Source organism: Capra hircus, chromosome 10 (assembly GCF_001704415.2).
Source record: "Capra hircus breed San Clemente chromosome 10, ASM170441v1, whole genome shotgun sequence".
NCBI classification, from domain to species: Eukaryota; Metazoa; Chordata; class Mammalia; order Artiodactyla; family Bovidae; genus Capra; species Capra hircus.
Genome location: NC_030817.1, coordinates 96,767,370 through 96,786,099, shown reverse-complemented (window position 1 = coordinate 96,786,099; position 18,730 = coordinate 96,767,370). Strand labels below are relative to the sequence as shown.

Genomic DNA, 18,730 nt, shown 5'->3' with positions numbered 1-18,730 from the left:
CTTTAAGCAGCCTGTAGGCAAAATGATCCCGCCAATCCTGAGCTCTAGAAGACAGCTGAGTTAAAGGGGTTACCCTGCTCCAATGCAAATATATGCAACACTTACGTACCTCTTCTGAGCCTGAGGAGCAACAAAACACGACTGAAGGCCTCCCCTCCAGGGCCATTCCCAACTGGCTCCACAGTCTATGGTCCGACCTCCTTGTGTGCCATGGGCCCTGTCCCCAGCCTCCTCCACACCCACACCTGTAATCTACACACCGGCTGATTAGGGCCGGCTTCTCAAAGCTCAGAGCCTGGAAGGGAACAGAACTGCACACGGAAATAAGGCCCTGCTTCCTCTTTATTTAAAATCTATTCCTTACAAGTTGCAAGAGTTCTAAGAACAAGGTTGTGGGTAATTATATTTGCCCTCTGCCCCTTCCCATGTTACAGAGTAAATGTGTATAGGCCACAATAGTTCTAGTAGGACAGAAGTGGTATGGCAAGTCATATACTCCTCACTATTTGAGTACCTCACATGTATTTAATTTAACCCCCAAAATAACCCTACCAGGGAGGCATTACTGTCTTCATTTTTGGATGAGAACACCAAGACCCAGGAAGATCACAATTTGTAGAAGACATAGGTCTGATTCAATCCCAAAGTTCATTGCAGCACTATTTACAATAACCAAGACATGGAAGCAACCTAGATGTCCATTGACAGATGAACAGATAAAGTTGTGGTACATTTATACAATGGAATATTAGCCATTAAAAAGAATGACAAAATACCATTTGTAGGAACATGAACAGGCCTAGATATTATCATACTAAATGAAGTAAGCCAGACAAAGATAAGTATCATATAATATTGCTTATCTGTCGAATCTAAGGGCTTCCCTGGTGGCTCAGCTGGTAAAGAATCTACCTGCAATGCGGGAGACCTGGGTTTGGTCCCTGGGTTGGGAAGATTCCCCTGGAGAAGGCAACGGCTACCCACTCCAATATTCTGGCCTGGAAAAATAAATACAAGTGAACTCATTTCCAAAACAAAGACTCACTAGACACAGAAAACAAACATGGTCTGTTTTCAAATAGGAAAGCGGAATGGGAGAGGAGAACTAGGAGGTTGGGATAAACATATACACACTATACATAAATCAGATAATCCACAAGGACCAATTATATATAGCACAGGGAACTATCTCAGTATCTGTAAAAGGCATCTGTAAAGATGACAGTGTAAATACTCAAATACCACAGAACTGAGAATAAAGACACACAGTAAACATTGATGGGTCAGTGGCTAAGAATCCACTTAGCAATGCAGGGGACACCGGTTCAATCCCTAGTCCAGGAAGATCCTGCATGCTGCAGGGCAGCTGAGCCCATGTACAGCTGCCGAGCCTGTGCTCTGGAGCCCACATGCAGCAAGTGCTGAGCCCACAGAGAGCAGTCGCACTGCCCGCGCTCTGCAAGAAAGCCCTGCACTGAGAAGCCCCCACAGTGACTAGGCCGTAGCCCCTGCTCTCTGCAACTACAGAAAGCCTGTGTAGGACAATGAAGACCCAGCACAGCCAAAAATAATTTAGAAGATACAAAGTAAACAAGCGAAACCCCAGGCAGTCTGACTCCACAGCAGTGTGGTGGTGAGAGGAGGTGATGGGCAGGGTCCACCTGGATGCAGGTGGAGAAAATTTTAAAATAATAGTAAAACCAATTAGAAGTCAGATGACTTTTTATTATCGCCATGTATAAACTATTGTCAACAATGCAATGAATAAATATTTTTCCCCACTTGGGTGAAACCACTCCCGCCATCTGATTCAGCTGGATGCTCCAATGTCTGTACCTGATAGGCAGCAATGGTACAACTCTTAAGGAAAACTCAGCTGGAACGCCGAGGATGGCAGAGCAAAATGATGGACAGACTCTGGTTTTTAAAAAAATTATTGCAGTAAAATGCATATATAACTTACCATTTTAAGCATGCAACTCAGTGGCAATAAATACACTCACAGTGTTCGGCAACCATCACCACGATCCATTTCGAGAACGTCATCATTCCAAAGATAAAACTTCATACCCACAAAACCTGATTCCTGTTTTTCCCCCTCCCCGGCCCCTAGTCACCTCTATGTTTCTCTATGAATTTGCTCCTCTAGGCACCTCATGTAAGTGGAACCATACTCATCCTTTTGTGTCTTTCTTCCCGTAGCTCCATGTTTTCAGGATTCCATATTATAGCATGCATCAGAATTTTATTCTTTTTAAGGTGGGATAATACTCCACTGTGTCTAACACTGGGTTTTTAATGAATCTTTGAGGCACATACCTTAGGGGACCTCTTGCTAAGTCAGACAGTAAGTTTACCCTATAGTGCCGGCCATATGGCATTGGCTTTTCTCTTACAGCTGAAAGAATCCTGACACACGAGACACAACTCGGGTTCTTCTGTGACGCTCCAGGGTGAGCGATGAGGCCCACAGACACTCAAAATGGATATTCTCCTGCACGTGGCAAAATTTTACCAAATTTCCCTGTGTGTAAGTCTGAATCTACGCATGCATACACGTGTGTACACACTCACATGACAAAGGCCACGGCTTTACCTTTTTATCCTGTTCTTTTCATAACCCCTTATTACAACTGTTAATTGCAACATAACCAGTTAGTCAGCACTTAACATTTTTCTTCATCATAAAAAATGTATTTAACTCCAAATCAAGTGACGACATTGTGCTTGGTGATCTGTGGAGAAGTACAGATTGAGGCCTTCTTTTCAAAACACTTTTCTACAATCTTCACTCACACAGGAAATAATCAAGTTTAGGCAAGGTAAAGAATAAAAACATTTATTTAAAAAACACCATCCAGCGTCAATTGCTCCAACTTTGGCAGGCAGGCAGGCAAGGGGGAGTGGTTACTGTTTTATTTGTATATGAACCTGGAGATGCAGGAAGCAGTATAGCAACAACAACAAAATGCTTATCATTAGAACTGAAAAAGAAAAGTGAGTAGTCAGCTCCTATGACAGAAGGGAACTTTTAAGTCACCATGCAATGAGAAGAATCTTATCTTTAATAAGTACTAGTAGCGGGGGAGGTCTGACTGACTTGCAAGATTATGAAACATGTTGGTTCATGACTGTGAAGAGGCGGACTGCAGAAGGCTGTGAGCAAACCCCAGTGTTAGCAAGGGGATACGGAGAAGTGGGGATAAAGAGAAAGAAAAAGAGGGCAGAATGTTTCTGCAGCAAAGGTCTCTAGAAAAAATTTTTTACTTAAAAAAAAAAATCTAAGTATGCATTGTAATATTTTTCTGTAACTGTAAGAGTGTAATGGGTAGCATTAGAAGTCAATTATGCTGTAAACATATACAATATCCTTTCATTGTGAGCATATACATGAAGCCTCCTGCATCTATTAAATCATAAATCACATTATAAAATTCTATCATTTGTTTGCTTGTTCCCTTTCCTGGTTCCTCGTTGTTCACATTCTGGGAGAGGACAGTGCCCTGTGCAGATTTATCAATCCAATCCTTTCTTTTCACAGATGAAGGAGGGTAGTAGCTTGCCCATGGTCACATTCCTCCTCAGTAAAAAAGACTGGAAAGAACCAGGTGCTCTGATACCCTATCGGGCGCTTTTCTCACTACAGCATGACGGGACCCAGTCTCTCCCATTCCTGGTCTGCACTTGATAGTTCTCCATCAATCTCTGCTGGGGCAGAAGGGCTGTGAAAGAGAGGAACTGGTCTGCTTGGAGCCTCTGATTCGCTATCACTGTGGGACAAGAAACCATAAAATGCATTTCCCACTTCAAGTCTGAAAGTAATCTACAACATACACACACACACACACACACACACACACACACACACACACACACACTCAGGCTACTGAGAAATATTTCCTTGATAAAGTACTGTGCAAGACAGGAATTTTTAACTGCTTGCAAAGGAGAGGTTACTGATTTTAAAGAAGAACATCTGGCCAAGGATACATACACCTTTCAGAAGCTCTTCAAACAAAGTTCTGGGCATAGCCGATGACCAACGTAGAGAGCTGCTGGCTCCAGAGGTCATGTCCACACCAGGCAGAGTCCTAACCACAGTACCAACAAATGTGGTGGGAACTGCCTGCAAATATATACACTGCAGCAGAAAGGGAAGGACATTTGACTGGATTCTTTTAAGGAGCCCCACCACTGCCGCATCTATTTTGGGTTTCACACTTATCAGCACTCCACATTCTCAACGTTCTAGCCTGGCTGTCCTCGTGTCTGGGTGGCAACACCGGGAGTGCTTCATTACAACATTCGTGAGAGGTACCTCGAAAGGCAGGCTGGTCAGATGTCTCGAGGTCGTTTTCTCCTGTGTGTCCTTTGAGAACAAAATCAAAGGGTAATTAACTGCATTTTTTAAATGTCTAAGTTTTCATTCAAGTTCAATATAAGAAGATGAATTTAAAATATCCTTTGTAGTAATCATGAACCAGGAAAACTGAGAGGAAACAGAGCTCTTGAAACTCTGAAGATTCCCAGTTTATGGAAACATCAACAAATACCACAGTTTTACAGACAGTCCTGCAGAAATTTATCTTTCTTGGGCTCCACAGGTTTCTGTAAGAGGAAGGTTCTCCTTCATTGAAACTTCTAGGAACTTGTTTTCGCAAGTGAAGATAAATCCTTTGTTTTACAAAACAAGAGTCTGTCGTGTGTTGTGTGTGCTGTCTCAGGCAACAGATTGCCTTTGTACCATATTTCTGGTCTCCTTCCATATAGCTTGCTGTATCCTGTACACAGACTCCTGAAAAATCCTTTCCACCTGGGTAGGAAAGCCACGACTTTCTTCCTCCAGGGCGTTGATGGTCCGTAGAGCAAAGGGAGTTCTCTCTCGGGGCAGGGGCTTGTTCAGGGGCCGCATAGGGATGACGGAGTTGTACTTGTGCTGCCTGTTAACGGAGTTCATGAGGGACGAATAGAACTGGAACTTACACCAGGTGTCCCTTAAGAAGTTTTCAGTCAACAGTAAGATAGTCCAGGCAGACCCGTTGACAGCATCATCCAAGTTCTGTAAATGCTGTCTGCCACATGGCATCTCGGCAAAGATGATTCCAGGCTTGATGCCAAAGTCGTTTTCCAGCAGGCTCTGGACTCGGAGGGCTTCGGCTGTGTCTTCTTCAGCGTGCAGTATCACAAATTTGAGGAACACCTCTTCTTCTGTGTCCTCTTCAGGGCTCTCCTCCACTCCCTCCTGCTCCCCTGCTGGCATCTCTGCAGTAGTGCTGCACACAGCATCACCATGCAGGGAGATGTCTTCAGATTGCTTGGAATCTGACGTCTGAGGGCTTTGACTAGTATCCACACTCTGGCTTTTACCCCAGGGCACAGAAAGATGGCAGGGATCCGTTTTAGACTTTCCGATACCCATTATAAAGATCCGAGTCAGAAGAGGAAAGCTTTATTTATCTCTCAGCATTTCATTTCGTTCTAAAAGGAGAAATAACAAAGCAGAAGTACACTGTAAACTCAATCAAAACATTAAAAGTGGAAAATTTCATTCAACCTGAAAAACCTCAGAAGGATTCTAACATAAAGTTCTTGAAGAAAGAAGTGCCAAACAGATCACTGGGAAATGAAATCACTTGTGTTTTTTGAGCTTCACAAGGGCTACTACAGGTAGTCAAGGCTAAGTTGAAGAGGGCCCAGTTTAATACAACAGGAGACATTTGGAAATTTTAAATGGTACTATATTCACTCTATAAACTTCCATATTAAAATAAATTACTTTGGTATTTAGTGAAAAGGTACCCTATCAACTCTAACCATATGGAGTATAAATCCAAATTCTTTATTCTAACAAATTATTGTGTAGACTAGAAAGAGCAAAACCTAAAGAAACAGAATATTCCAATATTAAATTCAAATTTTATTTTTGTATCAAACACAAATACGAAACAATACAAATATCGTAAAGATGGCCAGTTATGGGAAGAAAAAATAAGAGAATTTTCTTTCTAATGTACTTAAGGAGGGAAAGGTTTGCCACTGTCTCTGAATAGTGAAGGAACTGCTGGCTGCCACCTGTCATCGATTCTGTCTGTACGCCAGGTCTGGATCCACAGTACACCACGCCAGCCACCAAGCGGCAGTCTAAGGCATGACAGCCCTCCAATGCTACATACATACGTCCCAAATAATAAACCTAAATGAATTCACTCTCTTTCTTGGTTAGGAGTTATTGCTTTGTTATTATATCATGAAAAAATTTTACTATGCAAAAGTGCAGAAAGACGCTTCCCCTGCATTAAAAATAAGTTAAACTATTCAACCTATTTAAAGTGTCAGTTAAAATAATCTTCACTTACTCATTAAAATAGGTTTTTAAACAGACTTAACTTCATTATCTTATACACTAGTTGCTGCAGGTGAGGGCATGTGAAATAAGATGGCAGATTTTTCTAAGACGTGTCAAAAACCTCTAGGGAAAATGGTGTGTCAACTTAGATTGCAAAATTTTTGAAATAAATAAAAAATAAACAGGTGGTGCTAATGGTAAAGAACTTGCCTGCCAATGCAGGAGACATAAGAGACATGAGTTCAGTCCCTGGGTCAGGAAGATCCTCTGGAGAAGGGAATGGCAACCCACTCACTCCAGTATTCTTGCGTGAAAAATCCCATGGACAGAGGAGCCTGGTGGGCTACAGTCCGTGGGGTCACAAAGAGTCGGACATGACTAAAGCGACTTAGCACACATGCGAACAACGAAAGGAAAAAATTACACTCTGGATAAGAATTACAATTTTATGTCTCATTTTTCTTAAATGCTGGTTGGCAGAAAAGAGCAAAACACTCCAGAAATCTATGATGTGCTGTCCACCTTCCAAGCACTGCTACCCACATCCACCTGAAGCAGACCAGCAAGAAGCAAATCAGTGACAATGTCTGAAAACTTCTTCTAATTTGGGGAGGGAGAAGGAAATGGCAACCCACTCCAGGACCCTTGCCTGGAAATTCCACGGACGGAGGAGCCTGGCAGGCCACAGTCGATGGGGTTGCAGAGAGTTGGACATGGCTGAGCAACTTCACTTAAAGTAAGGAGGCAGCCAAGAGGCAAAGATGCAGGAAGTTTTTCTGTGCTGGAGATCTGCCTTTCCCATCACCACGGGATCCAGAGACGGGGAAGAGGTCCAGCTTCATCACAGGGCTTCTCCAGGCTGGAAGGTGTGGGGGAGAGCCTGACCGTGCTCACCCTGAGCTAATTAACTCCATCAACAAAAAGAACAGAAGGCAGGCAGGGAATGCGGAAAGGAACAGGGAAGGAAAGAAGGCTGGGGAAGAGAACCCTGCAAAGCCTTGTCAGCGCCTTCCTCCCCATCACAGCCAGCCAGCACCAGGGTTCAGACACTTAGGTTTCTGCTTCTTCCCCTCAGCTCAGTGGGAGGACAGTGGAGGTGGCCGCTGGGGAAAGGCACATAGGATCGCTTACAGGAATAAAAATGTGTATTTATACATCTTTAATTAATTTTTTTGGAAAGGCACATTTTGAAAATATTTATATTGAAAAGTCTCACTGCCATCCTTATCTTCCCCATTCATCCTGCTATCCCCATGGCCTCCTACTAGTGACTACTTTTATTAGTTTCTCCTATATTCTTCCAATATTTCCTTATACATATATCTATATATTTCTTTCCTTATTTAAAAAAGTAGCATTGTATATACATACACACTGCCAGAGTAATAGACAGGCAACTGCTTTTTCCCTTAATAATATAACTTCAGAGCCTTCCATATTACATACAGAGAAACTCCACATAATCTCCCAACATGTGAACGTATCCTAATTGTCCCGTTCTCGACTATGTGATTTGTTTCCAGTCTACAATTATGAAAATGCTGCAGTGAATAACTTTGTATAAGTGCCAGTTCATCTACATGCAAGGTCATCTGTAGAATAATGAGCCCCAATGGGATTTTTATATCAAGACAAATATATTTGTCACAGTGATAGATCTGGCCAAACTGCTCTCTGTAAGACTGAACAGTTTTTTGTTTTGTTTTGCTTTTAACTTGACAGAATGACATGCCCACCTCCATTCCATGCCCCAGTAAAGATCTAAGACCAAAACGACCAATTACTATTGACCATAGCCCAATGGAGCTAATCACCAGGGCAACAGAAACGTGGAAAGATACAACTTAAACTGAAGTTCTGTAGGGAAGAGCAACAGGGCCAGGATCAGGAGAGTCAGGCAAAAGCAGGTGCCAATGCAATCCCCCACATTTAACAGGAGTAAGATGAAAAGAACTGAATGGCATCTATGCATACTTGGCAAGTATGCAAAAATATTACAGGAAGTAAGAAAGAATATAGAGAAGAATCATAGTAGGCAACAGACAAATACAAATTTCCATTCTCATGAAGATTACGCGCTTTGGAATCAGACTGCATGAACATAAATCCCAGCCCTACTATAAAAAAACAATTGCAAGACTTTGTACAAGTTACTGTATGTGTATCTCTGTGCTTTGATCTCATTGTGCATTAAATGGTGATTAATTATAATATCTACCTTTAAGGTTTTCAGGAAAATCAAATGGCTTAGAAGAGTGCTCCATAAATTTTTAGCTGTTAATTTTGTTATTAAATACATAACAAAGGAGCTGAAGAACACTTTACAGTTTTACTTTAGTAACAGAACGCAGAACTAAGCTGTGTGCATACAGAGGGGTGAATGGCTGCGGGAGAGGATGTCAGCAGAACTTCCCTTTGACTATTTCATTATTCTCAGGAAAAGAGGAAGCAAAACTCCTTCCTTAGGACTGCCCCAAACCTCAGTCTGTAGCATAAACAAAACTTAAATGACAGAAGATGGAACCTGCTGGGGTGAGGCTATGGTGTCCACAAGGTTATTATTTTTCTTTATGCTTCTGCATGCTAAATCGCTTTAGTCGTATCCAACTCTTCGCAGCCCGCCAGGCTCCTGTGTCCATGGGATTCTCCAGACAAGAATACTGGAGTGGACTGCCATTCCATCCTCCAGGGGATCTTTCAGACCAAGGGACTGAACTGGCCTGTTGCCTAGTTCCCATGTGCCCTCGTGCCCCCAGCAGAAGCCTTCTGTGGTTGGAGGAGGGTCAGGGCAACACCCAGGGGGTCCTATCCCACCACAACCTCTCTTCCTGCAGAAACTTCCGAGGACGTTCCTTGGGGTGGTTACAGCCAGCCCTCTCTGCCCTGGCCCTAACTCAAAACTGAAACATCAGTGTGAATTTCTCATTCATACAAAGCTTACTTTCCTCACGTAAGCCTTGACACAGTTAATTGTATGTGTCAGCTGGGCAAACCTACAGTGCCTAGTTGTTTGGTCAAACATCAGTCCAGATGTCGCCCTGCAGGTATTTTTAGATGAGACTGCATTTAAAGCAGTAAACTTTAACTGTAAAAACACCGAGTCACTGTGCTGTCTAGCTGAATCTAAGACTGTAAATCAACTGTATCTTAAATTTAAAAAGTAAATGAATAAGGCAGTAAACTCTGAGTAAAGCAGATTACTCTCCTTAGTGTGGGTGAGACTTAGCCAATAAATGAAGACCTTAAGAACAATATTGAGGCTTCCCCAAGGAATTCTGCCTTGGGAAGGCAACAGAGAAATTCCACCTGAATTTCCAGCCTTCAGATGCAAGACTGCAAAGTCAACTCCATCTGAGTTCCCAGCCCTGCCAGTCACAAGAGCCAATTTCTTAAAGTGAACCTCCCACCCTTCCTCCCTCTCTCCCTGTGAAACCTACTGGTCCTGTTTCACTGAAAAACCCAACTATAACCCTCCATAAAACTTTGCTGCCCTCAGAATTAAGAGTTACTGTTTGCTATTTAAAAACATTTTGCCAACTTCGAAAGAGAGACTCCCAAACAACAGGAAGTGAAACAATGACCAGTAATAATTTGATAATAAAATACATATTGATCCACAATTTTCAACCTGTCCTTGTGTTTACCACTGAAAATGCTTATGTTTAAATCACTGCCTCTGAAATTTAATACATTTAACGAACATTTAGGCCTCTAGTACTTGGCTCCTTCAGCCCTGGAGAAACTTTAAGAGTTGTTTCTCCTATCTGAATAGCACCATCTTGTGGCAAATACGTACAAAATTAGTTTCTTCGCTTAATTAACAGGCTTTGTCATTACTAATAACTGTAAATGTTGTTGAAAACCTACTCTGCACCAAGCCCTGATGTGTTTTAGGGATGTGGAGCCAGTGTGCGGAGACAGGACTCACTGCACCGGTGCTCCCGTCAGGAAACAGCTGCTACCGGAGCACTCAGGATGGACACTGCAGCAGGGAGCACTCGCATCAGGACGGCTGAGAAGGGACAGTTTCAGGCAGTGGGAGCAGCACTTGCAAAGACACTTGAGGCACCAGAGGGCACAGCGTGTTAGGATCGCTTTGCACTTGGTGTTCAGAAGCCTCAAGTCCATATGCAGGGATGGGAGGGGGACAGGATAGTGTTAGACATCAGGATAGACAGACAGCAGGAGTAGAGAGAGTAAGGAACCTAGAATATTCGGCTCAGGATTTTGAACTTGTTCCTGTGGGCAGGCAGAGAGCCCCTGGCAGGTGTTAAGTAGGGGAGTGACATGATCTGATTTGTTTTAGATAGGTTAAGATAGTTGGAGTAAGGAGATGAAGCCTGAGGGCTGTGAGGCTGTGGACAGGAAGAGTAATCAGGTGAGAGGCTGCTGCAATAACCTGGGTGAGAAAGCAGAGCCCTCAACCAAGTGACAGCGGAGGCAAAAATGTGCAGGGGAGAGGAAAGCTTAGCTTAGAGGGACAGGAGAAGCCGGACAGCTACAAATGGAGACGGCATCATTAGGAGGAGGGAAACTTGGGATGCCTGGAAAGAGAGGGAACCGGCTGGCATAGAGAAAGAGGATGAAGAAGTGTGTGGGGACTTCTTAGGGCTGAGCCGTCTCTTGGTCACTGGGCAGCCTGTCTCTCTCCTACTCCCCCTTTCCCTGTGAGGATGGGAGCCACCAAATTCTTCAGGGCGCTAGGTCTCAGGGTAATGTCTGTGATGAACACTGCAGATGACGTGGTAACCTATAGGACTCTGGGATTTAGCATCTTGGGAGAAAGTGAGCACACTTGGTTTTCAGGAGGCATGGCTGCATTATATCAGAAGAGAGCGCGCTGCTCTTCTGGTCCTTGTCTGGAGGTTTAGGAATGGAAAGAAGGGAAGGTATGGATGTAAGGGGCATTCTGTAGCAGGTACACCAGATGGGCTCAACCAAATTTATGCCAACTTCCTTTTAGTGAACCTTCCTGTACTACAAGTACTAAAAGCTGTATTTCCCAGACTTCCTTAAAGCTAGGGTACTACTGGGTGTAACTTATGTTCTGCCAACATGTCTGAGTTAAATATGAAGGGAGGCAGAGCATGAAGCAATACTTTGCAGAGCTGCTGTGATTCAGGAGCTGGCAGCATGCAGAGCTGCAGGAGGGTTCACGGTTTTGGCAAACGTCCCTGCTCCACTAGACTAGTTCTGCTGGTGATGTTCTGAGGTGTTCCCAGAAACTCAACCTGGAGCCTAGCTCTTCAACTCGCCCAATGATAGTGTACATTTTGTAATATCCGCCACTACATACCTTTCTGCTTAAACCAGCTTGAATAGATTCTGTTTTCTGCAACTAAACTGTAATTGATACAGCATCCAAATCCAGGCCAGGGAGCTACAGCAAGTCAGCAGCAAAACTCAGCACTGCCGTCTGTTTTTGTGTGTTTCACTGGAAGACAGCCACACCAGTCATTCATGTACTGTCTACAGCAAATTTCACGCTAAAGAGGCAGAGGTGAGCAATTCCAGCGGGAGCCGGATGGCCCAGATGGCCCAGGATATTTATTGCCAGGACATGACAGAACAGACCTGTGCTGGTTAAGATGAGGAACATGCAGACTTTTCCATCAGATCCACACCCTGAAAATACTTTAAAGTCCCCACTAGGGTGATCAATATGTTCAGGAATAGGATGGGTAGAATTTGAATCCACCTGATCTTTACTGCAATAACATTTACTGAAGGTCAGGTCAGTTCAGTTCAGTTGTTCAGTCGTGTCAAACTCTTTGAGACCCCATGAACTGCACCACACTAGGCCTCCCCATCCATCACCAACTCCCGGAGCTTACGCAAACTCAGGTCCATTGAGTTGCTGATGCCATCCAATCATCTCATCCTCTGTTATGCCCTTCTCCTTCTGCCTTCAATCTTTTCTGGCATCAGGGTCTTTTCCAATGAGTCAGCTCTTCGCATCAGGTGGCCAAAGTACTGGAGTTTCAGCTTCAGCATCAGTCCTTCCAATGAATATTCAGGACTGATTTCCTTTAGGATGGACTGTTTGGATCTCCTTGTAGTCCAAGGGACTCTCAAGAGTTTTCTCCAACACCACAGTTCAAAAGCGTCATTTCTTTGGCGCTCAGCTTTCAACTCTCACATCCATACATGACTACTGGGAAAACCATAGCTTAAAATTGTGTGGCTGCTGAGTGGAGAATGAATCAGCCTGACCAGGAGTGGCCATGGAAGGCCAGTTAGGAAGGAGCAGTGTGGTGGGCTCGGGGAGAGATGCTGATCTAGAATGAAAATGCAGTAAGGGGGGCAGCGGAACATTTTGAGATGTGTTTTGCAGGTTGACTTGGTGACAGCTTAGAAGTCAAAGTGTAGGAGTGGAGGGAACAGTGTCAGTGATTGCTGAGGTGACTGGGCAGATCGATGGTGCCGTTTTCCATGGTGGAGAAGTCTGGGGAAATAAGGTAGAAGCTACCTCCCAGACCAGCAAGGAAGGCAAGTTAAAAGTACAGTGCAGTGCATATTATAAGAGATATGAGCAGGATATTATTGGCAGGTGGAAGAGACATGCTTAACTCAACCTGGGGATAAAACAAAATTTGTGCAGTCGCTCAGTCACATCCGACCCTTTGCGACCCCATGGACTGTAGCACGTCCGTATTCTGATTGGGTCAATAATTTATATAATAAGGCTGTTAAAGAGTTGTGTTGGGCTGTCCCTCAACCTGAAAAATTGTTAATCTTATATTTGGAATTTTATGATTCATTCGTTCATTCAAAAGGTATTGTTGAATGCTGACTGTTACAAGGCTCTGGCGATACAGGGACAAGAAAGAACTGGTGTTACCCCAGTAGAGTTTACAGGCTGATGGGAAAGATGAGAACCTAAGCAGATACTCACACCATAGTAATTAACTGTCATGTGATGAGTGCCGTGAAGGGAAGATGCAGGGTGCCAGACTCCTGAAGATGCCTAACCTTTCTAATGCCAGAGCTGGAACCTAAAGTGGAAAATACAGGCCCTGGTTTACTTTGACTCTTGTAAGTATCAATGGGTAATAGTTGATACAATTAATCCTTTCATTTAGACTGGGCCTTCTCTATCCTTATGGATTCTATGGAACTCCCGCAAAAAATGAATAAATGACAGCTGACCTTTCATGCAAAGATGGGCACCATAAAGGACAGAAATGGTATGGACCTAACAGAAGCAGAAGATACTAAGAAGAGGTGGCAAGAATACACAGAAGAACGGTACAAAAAAGATCTTCACGATCCAGATAATCATGATGGTGTGATCACCAACCTAGAGCCAAACATCCTGGCATGCGAAGTCAAGTGGGCCTTAAGAAGCATCACTACAAACAAAGCTAGTGGAGGTGATGGGATTCCAGTTGAGCTGTTTCAAATCCTGGAAGATGATGCTGTGAAAGTGCTGCCATCAATATGCTAGCAAACTTGGAAAACTCAGCAGTAGCCACAGGACTGGAAAAGGTCAGTTTTCATTCCAATCCCAAAGAAAGGCAATGCCAAAGAATGCTCCAGCTACCGCACAGTTGCACTCATCTCACACTCTAGTGAGGTAATGCTCAAAATTCTCCAAGCCAGGCTTCAAGAGTATGTGAACCATGAACTTCGAGATGTTCAATCTGGATTTTAAAAAGGCAGAGGAACCAGAGATAAAATTGCCAACATCTGCTGAATCATCAAAAAAGCAAGAGAGTTCCAGAAAAACATCTATTTCTGCTTTATTGACTACACCAAAGCCTTTGATTGTGTGGACCACAACAAACTCTGAAAAATTCTTAAAGACATGGGAATACCAGAACACCTGACCTGCCTCTTGAGAAATATGTATGACTATTTTAAATATTTATTCAAACATCTGAAATCCAAATTCTGACATGAAAGAAAAGTTTTTTCTATTCTTTTAAAAGAGAGGAAGGTAGGATATACACTACTGATAATATCACAGAACTAGTTGCTTGGATTAAAATAGGAAATAAACATTATAAATTAAATGATCTTTTATTCCCCAACAGCTCTTTGAGAAGATGAAAATATTGCTTTTTATTTCCAGTCCCACATATTTTAAAGAGAGAATTGAATTTTGTTATGCAAACTTGATATTCTGTGGTACTGGCTTAGTCACTACACAACTTAAAAATGCATATAATAACCTCTGAACAAGCACCTTCATTTTTCTTCTTCCTGTTATGACGACCTGCTTCTGGAACCATTCAACAAGGCTCCAAGTCAGAGACTACTGCTTCCCACTGAAGAAAAGAAATTGGAAAAGAAAATATTGCATATTCTTTCCAGTAAATGGAGGATTTTTCTTTCATTTTCTATATTTCAAAATGAGAACAGGCCTTAAAGCGCAAATCTTCTCCAAACCAGAAACACCATTTTATAAAAACGCAGACTGTAAGAGCAAACTGTACATTTTGTCAAAATGAGACTTGGGAGAAAGACGCTTGTGCTCTTTTAATATTAGAGAGCTTTAGCAACCAGTAATGATTTAAAAGTGCCATCAGCTTCACGCGATATTAGAGTACTGTTCGGTATCTAGCAGCCACTGACCCAGACAGTAAGGGTCGAGAGGATGTCATCAGGACTAAGGCAGTAATCCTTCAGAAAGCCGGAACAGGGGAACGGGTAAAGTGAAGGTGTACAGCCTGCGACCGTCCAGCAGAGACCCCTGCAGGCAAGGAGGATGGAAGCAAAATCAAAGCCACTCCAGCCCAGTGAGCAGGTGGGGGAAGCCGGAGAGACGGCCAGGAAAGCAGTCAGGGGTGTGATGACACAGGGTCTGTAGCCACAGTCAGAATTTTGTTTTTATGATTCTGATGAGAAGCCACCAGAAGGTTCTAAGGAGAGGGGAAAGCTCTGACTAGATATTTCTAAAACTAGCTGCTGTTTGGAGAAACACTGAAGACAAGAGCAAGGGTAGAGGCGGGAAGATGTGATCAGTTGTCACAGTCTTCTGGGCAAAAGAGGATTGTGGTTTGTGTTAGAGAGCGCATAACTTATGATAGGATTTGAGCTATCTTTCCAAGGCAGAGTCAACAGTTCGCTGGATGCTTGGATGTGGGGTCTGAGCTGAAAAGAGGAGTCAAATGACAATCCCTAGACTTTCAGCCTCACTGGAGGGCAGGAACATTTCCTGTGATAAGGAAGGTAAATGAGAGAACAGAAGAGAGGACTGGGTGGATGCCTGTCAGTAATTCTTTTGGAACATACTATATTTAAATGCCCATCAGACTTCCAAGTGGACATGTTAAGCTAGATACTAGATGTTAATCTAGAGCTCAGGAGAGAAGTGAAGCTAGAAAGAAAAATCTGGAAGTCATCAGCTTATAGATGGTATTTATAGTCATGAAAAATGGCTTGGGATAAAAATTGCCTTGGGAGAAAGTAACCAAACACCGTAGCAGTCTAACTGTGGTGGCTGAGAAGAGAAGAAGCCTGGAGACATAGAAAGAGTGGCGAGGGAGGTGGAAGGACATTCAGAAAGTGGTGACCTGACAGCCACATGAAACAAAAAATATCGAGGAGGGAGCAAATAACTGATTCATAGGAGGTGAAAACTCGCACAGATAACTATTTATCAGGAGGTATTTGTTAAATGAATAAATTTTTAAAATATCACAGGGAGCAAATGACTCTACAGATGAGGTGCAAAAGATCCAATACACAGCTGGACATCTGAGGAATATTCATTTTGCTTCAGGAGGAGGAGGTAAGTCATTACTCTGTATCTGCTCATCTACTTTTTGATTTCAGTGAGTTGCTTAACTCCATCTATAACCAACACATTACTTACGATGTTAAAACGGGCCATATTTTTAAGGATTTTTAAAGTTTACTGCCATGAAAAACTGGATAGGTCCTAACAAACAATACTGAAAACGAGCTCACCGCTTCCAGCCCTAATTCTTTTCATCCAAATTAGCTTTTGGACAAGGTCCCAAATAAGCAAACCAAAACCAAAACTTTCAGCACAGACTCAAGCGTGCCTGGGGGAGACTCCCACCAGGAGAACTGTTAAGCCTTCTGAGACGCTGGGCTCTTTGCTTAGGGTTCTGAGATTTCTTAAAAAAAAAAAAAAAAGGTTTTCTAGTTAAAATGAAGCTTCAAGAAAGGTAGAGTTTCGAGAGGGATTCTCCCCTCAGAGGAAGGCGACTCAGCCGAATAGACGGCAGGCTCCCCCACCCCCCGGCTCCCCGAGGTGGCGGCCCGCCCAGCGCCCGACCCTCCCAGGCCCCGGCCCACCCGCGCGGACGCCGGCTACTTGCCGGGGAGGTGCGCTGCTCCGAGCCCCACGGCGACGTCTCCCTCGCCCGCCGAGCGCTCCGCGACTTCCGGTGGGCGGGGGTCGAGACGGCCGGGCGGCGGCGCGGACCCGCCCCACGCCCGCGGCACGAGCGCGGCGCGCGGAAGTCCGGGGGCCGGCGCGTTCCGCCCCTCGGGGGCGCGCCGCCGCTTAGCCGTTTACGGGTCCACCCCACCCGCGGGGAGGCCGAGGTGCATCAGGCTGGAAGTCTTCGGGTGGCGGCGGGAAGGAGCCGGCCGGGACGGCGAAGGAGAGGAGCTCGCGCAGGGGAGTTCAGCCCGCACTCCTGCCTTGTTGTTATTGTTTTTTAAAGGCCCGCGAGAGCCGACTTGGAGGCTAGGAGGGAAGAAGGGCTCCACTGTCTCTTCCCTGCAGACCTGGGCGCTGGGGTGGGAGCTGCAGCCGCGGCCTCTGCGTCTACCCAGCGCGCCCAAACACAGCCTGCAGCAAGCCCCGGGGCACCCAACAGAAGCCTCTAGACTATAAAGGAAAGAAACAGCCAGTTTCACCCAAACTCTCTAAGACCCTCCTCGAGGTACAGCGACTCTCCAGTTCCTCCAGGTTGGTCCCTTGACGTTTCCTTTCTCTTTGGGGTTCTCTCACTGACTGCTGCAGCAATCAACCACATCCCTGGTTAGGGACGGTGGCGCATCAGTAACCACCCCCCGCCCCCCAAACGCACACACGCACACATGCCGGGCCCAAAGCCAAAGCCACCTTGAGAAAGATTCCTTTCTCAGATTCTGTATCGCAGCGGAAACGCCACTGCCCGGTCGTGTCCGACTCTGCGACCCCATGAATCGCAGCACGCCAGGCCTCCCTGTCCATCACCAAATTCCGGAGTTCACTCAGACTCACGTCCATCGAGTCAGTGATGCCATCCAGCCATCTCATTCTCTGTTGTCCCCTTCTCCTCCTGCCCCCAATCCCTCCCAGCATCAGAGTCTTTTCCAATGAGTCAACTCTTCGCATGAGGTGGCCAAAGTACTGGAGTTTCAGCTTCAGCATCAGTCCTTCCAAAGAAATCCCAGGGCTGATCTCCTTCAGAATGGACTGGTTGGATCTCCTTGCAGTCCGAGGGACTCTCAAGAGTCTTCTCCAACACCACAGTTCAAAAGCATCAATTCTTCGGCCCTCAGCTTTTTTCACATCCAACTCTCACATCCATACATGACCACTGGATAAACCATAGCTTGACTAGACGGACCTTTGTTGGTAAAGTAATGTCTCTGCTTTTCAATATACTATCTAGGTTGGTCATAACTTTTCTTTCAAGGAGTAAGCGTCTTTTAATTTCATGTCTGCAGTCACCATCTGCAGTGATTTTGAAGCCCCAAAAAATAAAGTCTGACACTGTTTCCACTGTTTCCCCATCTATTTCCCATGAAGTGATGGGACTCGATGCCATGATCTTCGTTTTCTGAATGTTGAGCTTTAAGCCAACTTTTTCACTCTCCTCTTTCACTTTCCAGAGGCTTTTTAGTTCCTCTTCACTTTCTGCCATAAAGGTGGTGTCATCTGCATATCTGAGGTTATTGATATTTCTCCTGGCAATCTTGATTCCAGCTTGTGCTTCTTCCAGCCCAGCGTTTCTCATGATGTACTCTGCATATAAGTTAAATAAGCAGGGTAGGAAGAACAAAAAACAACCAAGTAATCTAAGATGATGAAAAGCCAGATCGTAATCCTACCATCTCTCAGGCTTCCAATCCTAATCATACCCAAAGACCCCAATTCAGAAATCACATACACGACCACCACCCCACCTCCCCTATCCTGTATGCGGGCCCTTTTCAGGCAATCCCTACTCACTGCTGAAGGAGAACTCCATTAGGAAACCTCAGAGAAGACAATGAATAGTAAACTGGAATTGAAGGCCCACTCATGCGAAGAGTTGACTCATTGGAAAAGACTCTGATGCTGGGAGGGATTGGGGGCAGGAGGAGAAGGGGACAACAGAGGATGAGATGGCTGGATGGCATCACCGACTTGATGGACGTGACTTTGAGTGAACTCCGGGAGTTGGTGATGGACAGGGAGGCCTGGCATGCTGC

General features: G+C 44.5%; 1 protein-coding gene across 2 annotated transcripts; it reads right to left on the bottom strand.

Annotated features, from left to right (window-relative positions):
- On the bottom strand, positions 2,819-16,749 carry TICAM2 (toll like receptor adaptor molecule 2). Of its 2 annotated transcripts, none has more exons than XM_018053723.1 (2): positions 16,639-16,749; positions 2,819-5,478 (listed from the first exon to the last, which is right to left on the bottom strand). In XM_018053723.1, exon 2 carries the CDS (start codon positions 5,417-5,419, stop codon positions 4,721-4,723), a length of 699 nt encoding a protein of 232 aa, XP_017909212.1. In that variant the 5' UTR covers positions 5,420-5,478; positions 16,639-16,749; the 3' UTR covers positions 2,819-4,720. The 2 variants fall into 2 exon arrangements, with proteins under 2 accessions (XP_017909212.1, XP_017909213.1); XM_018053724.1 differs by having other exon boundaries at positions 2,824-5,478; positions 16,616-16,725.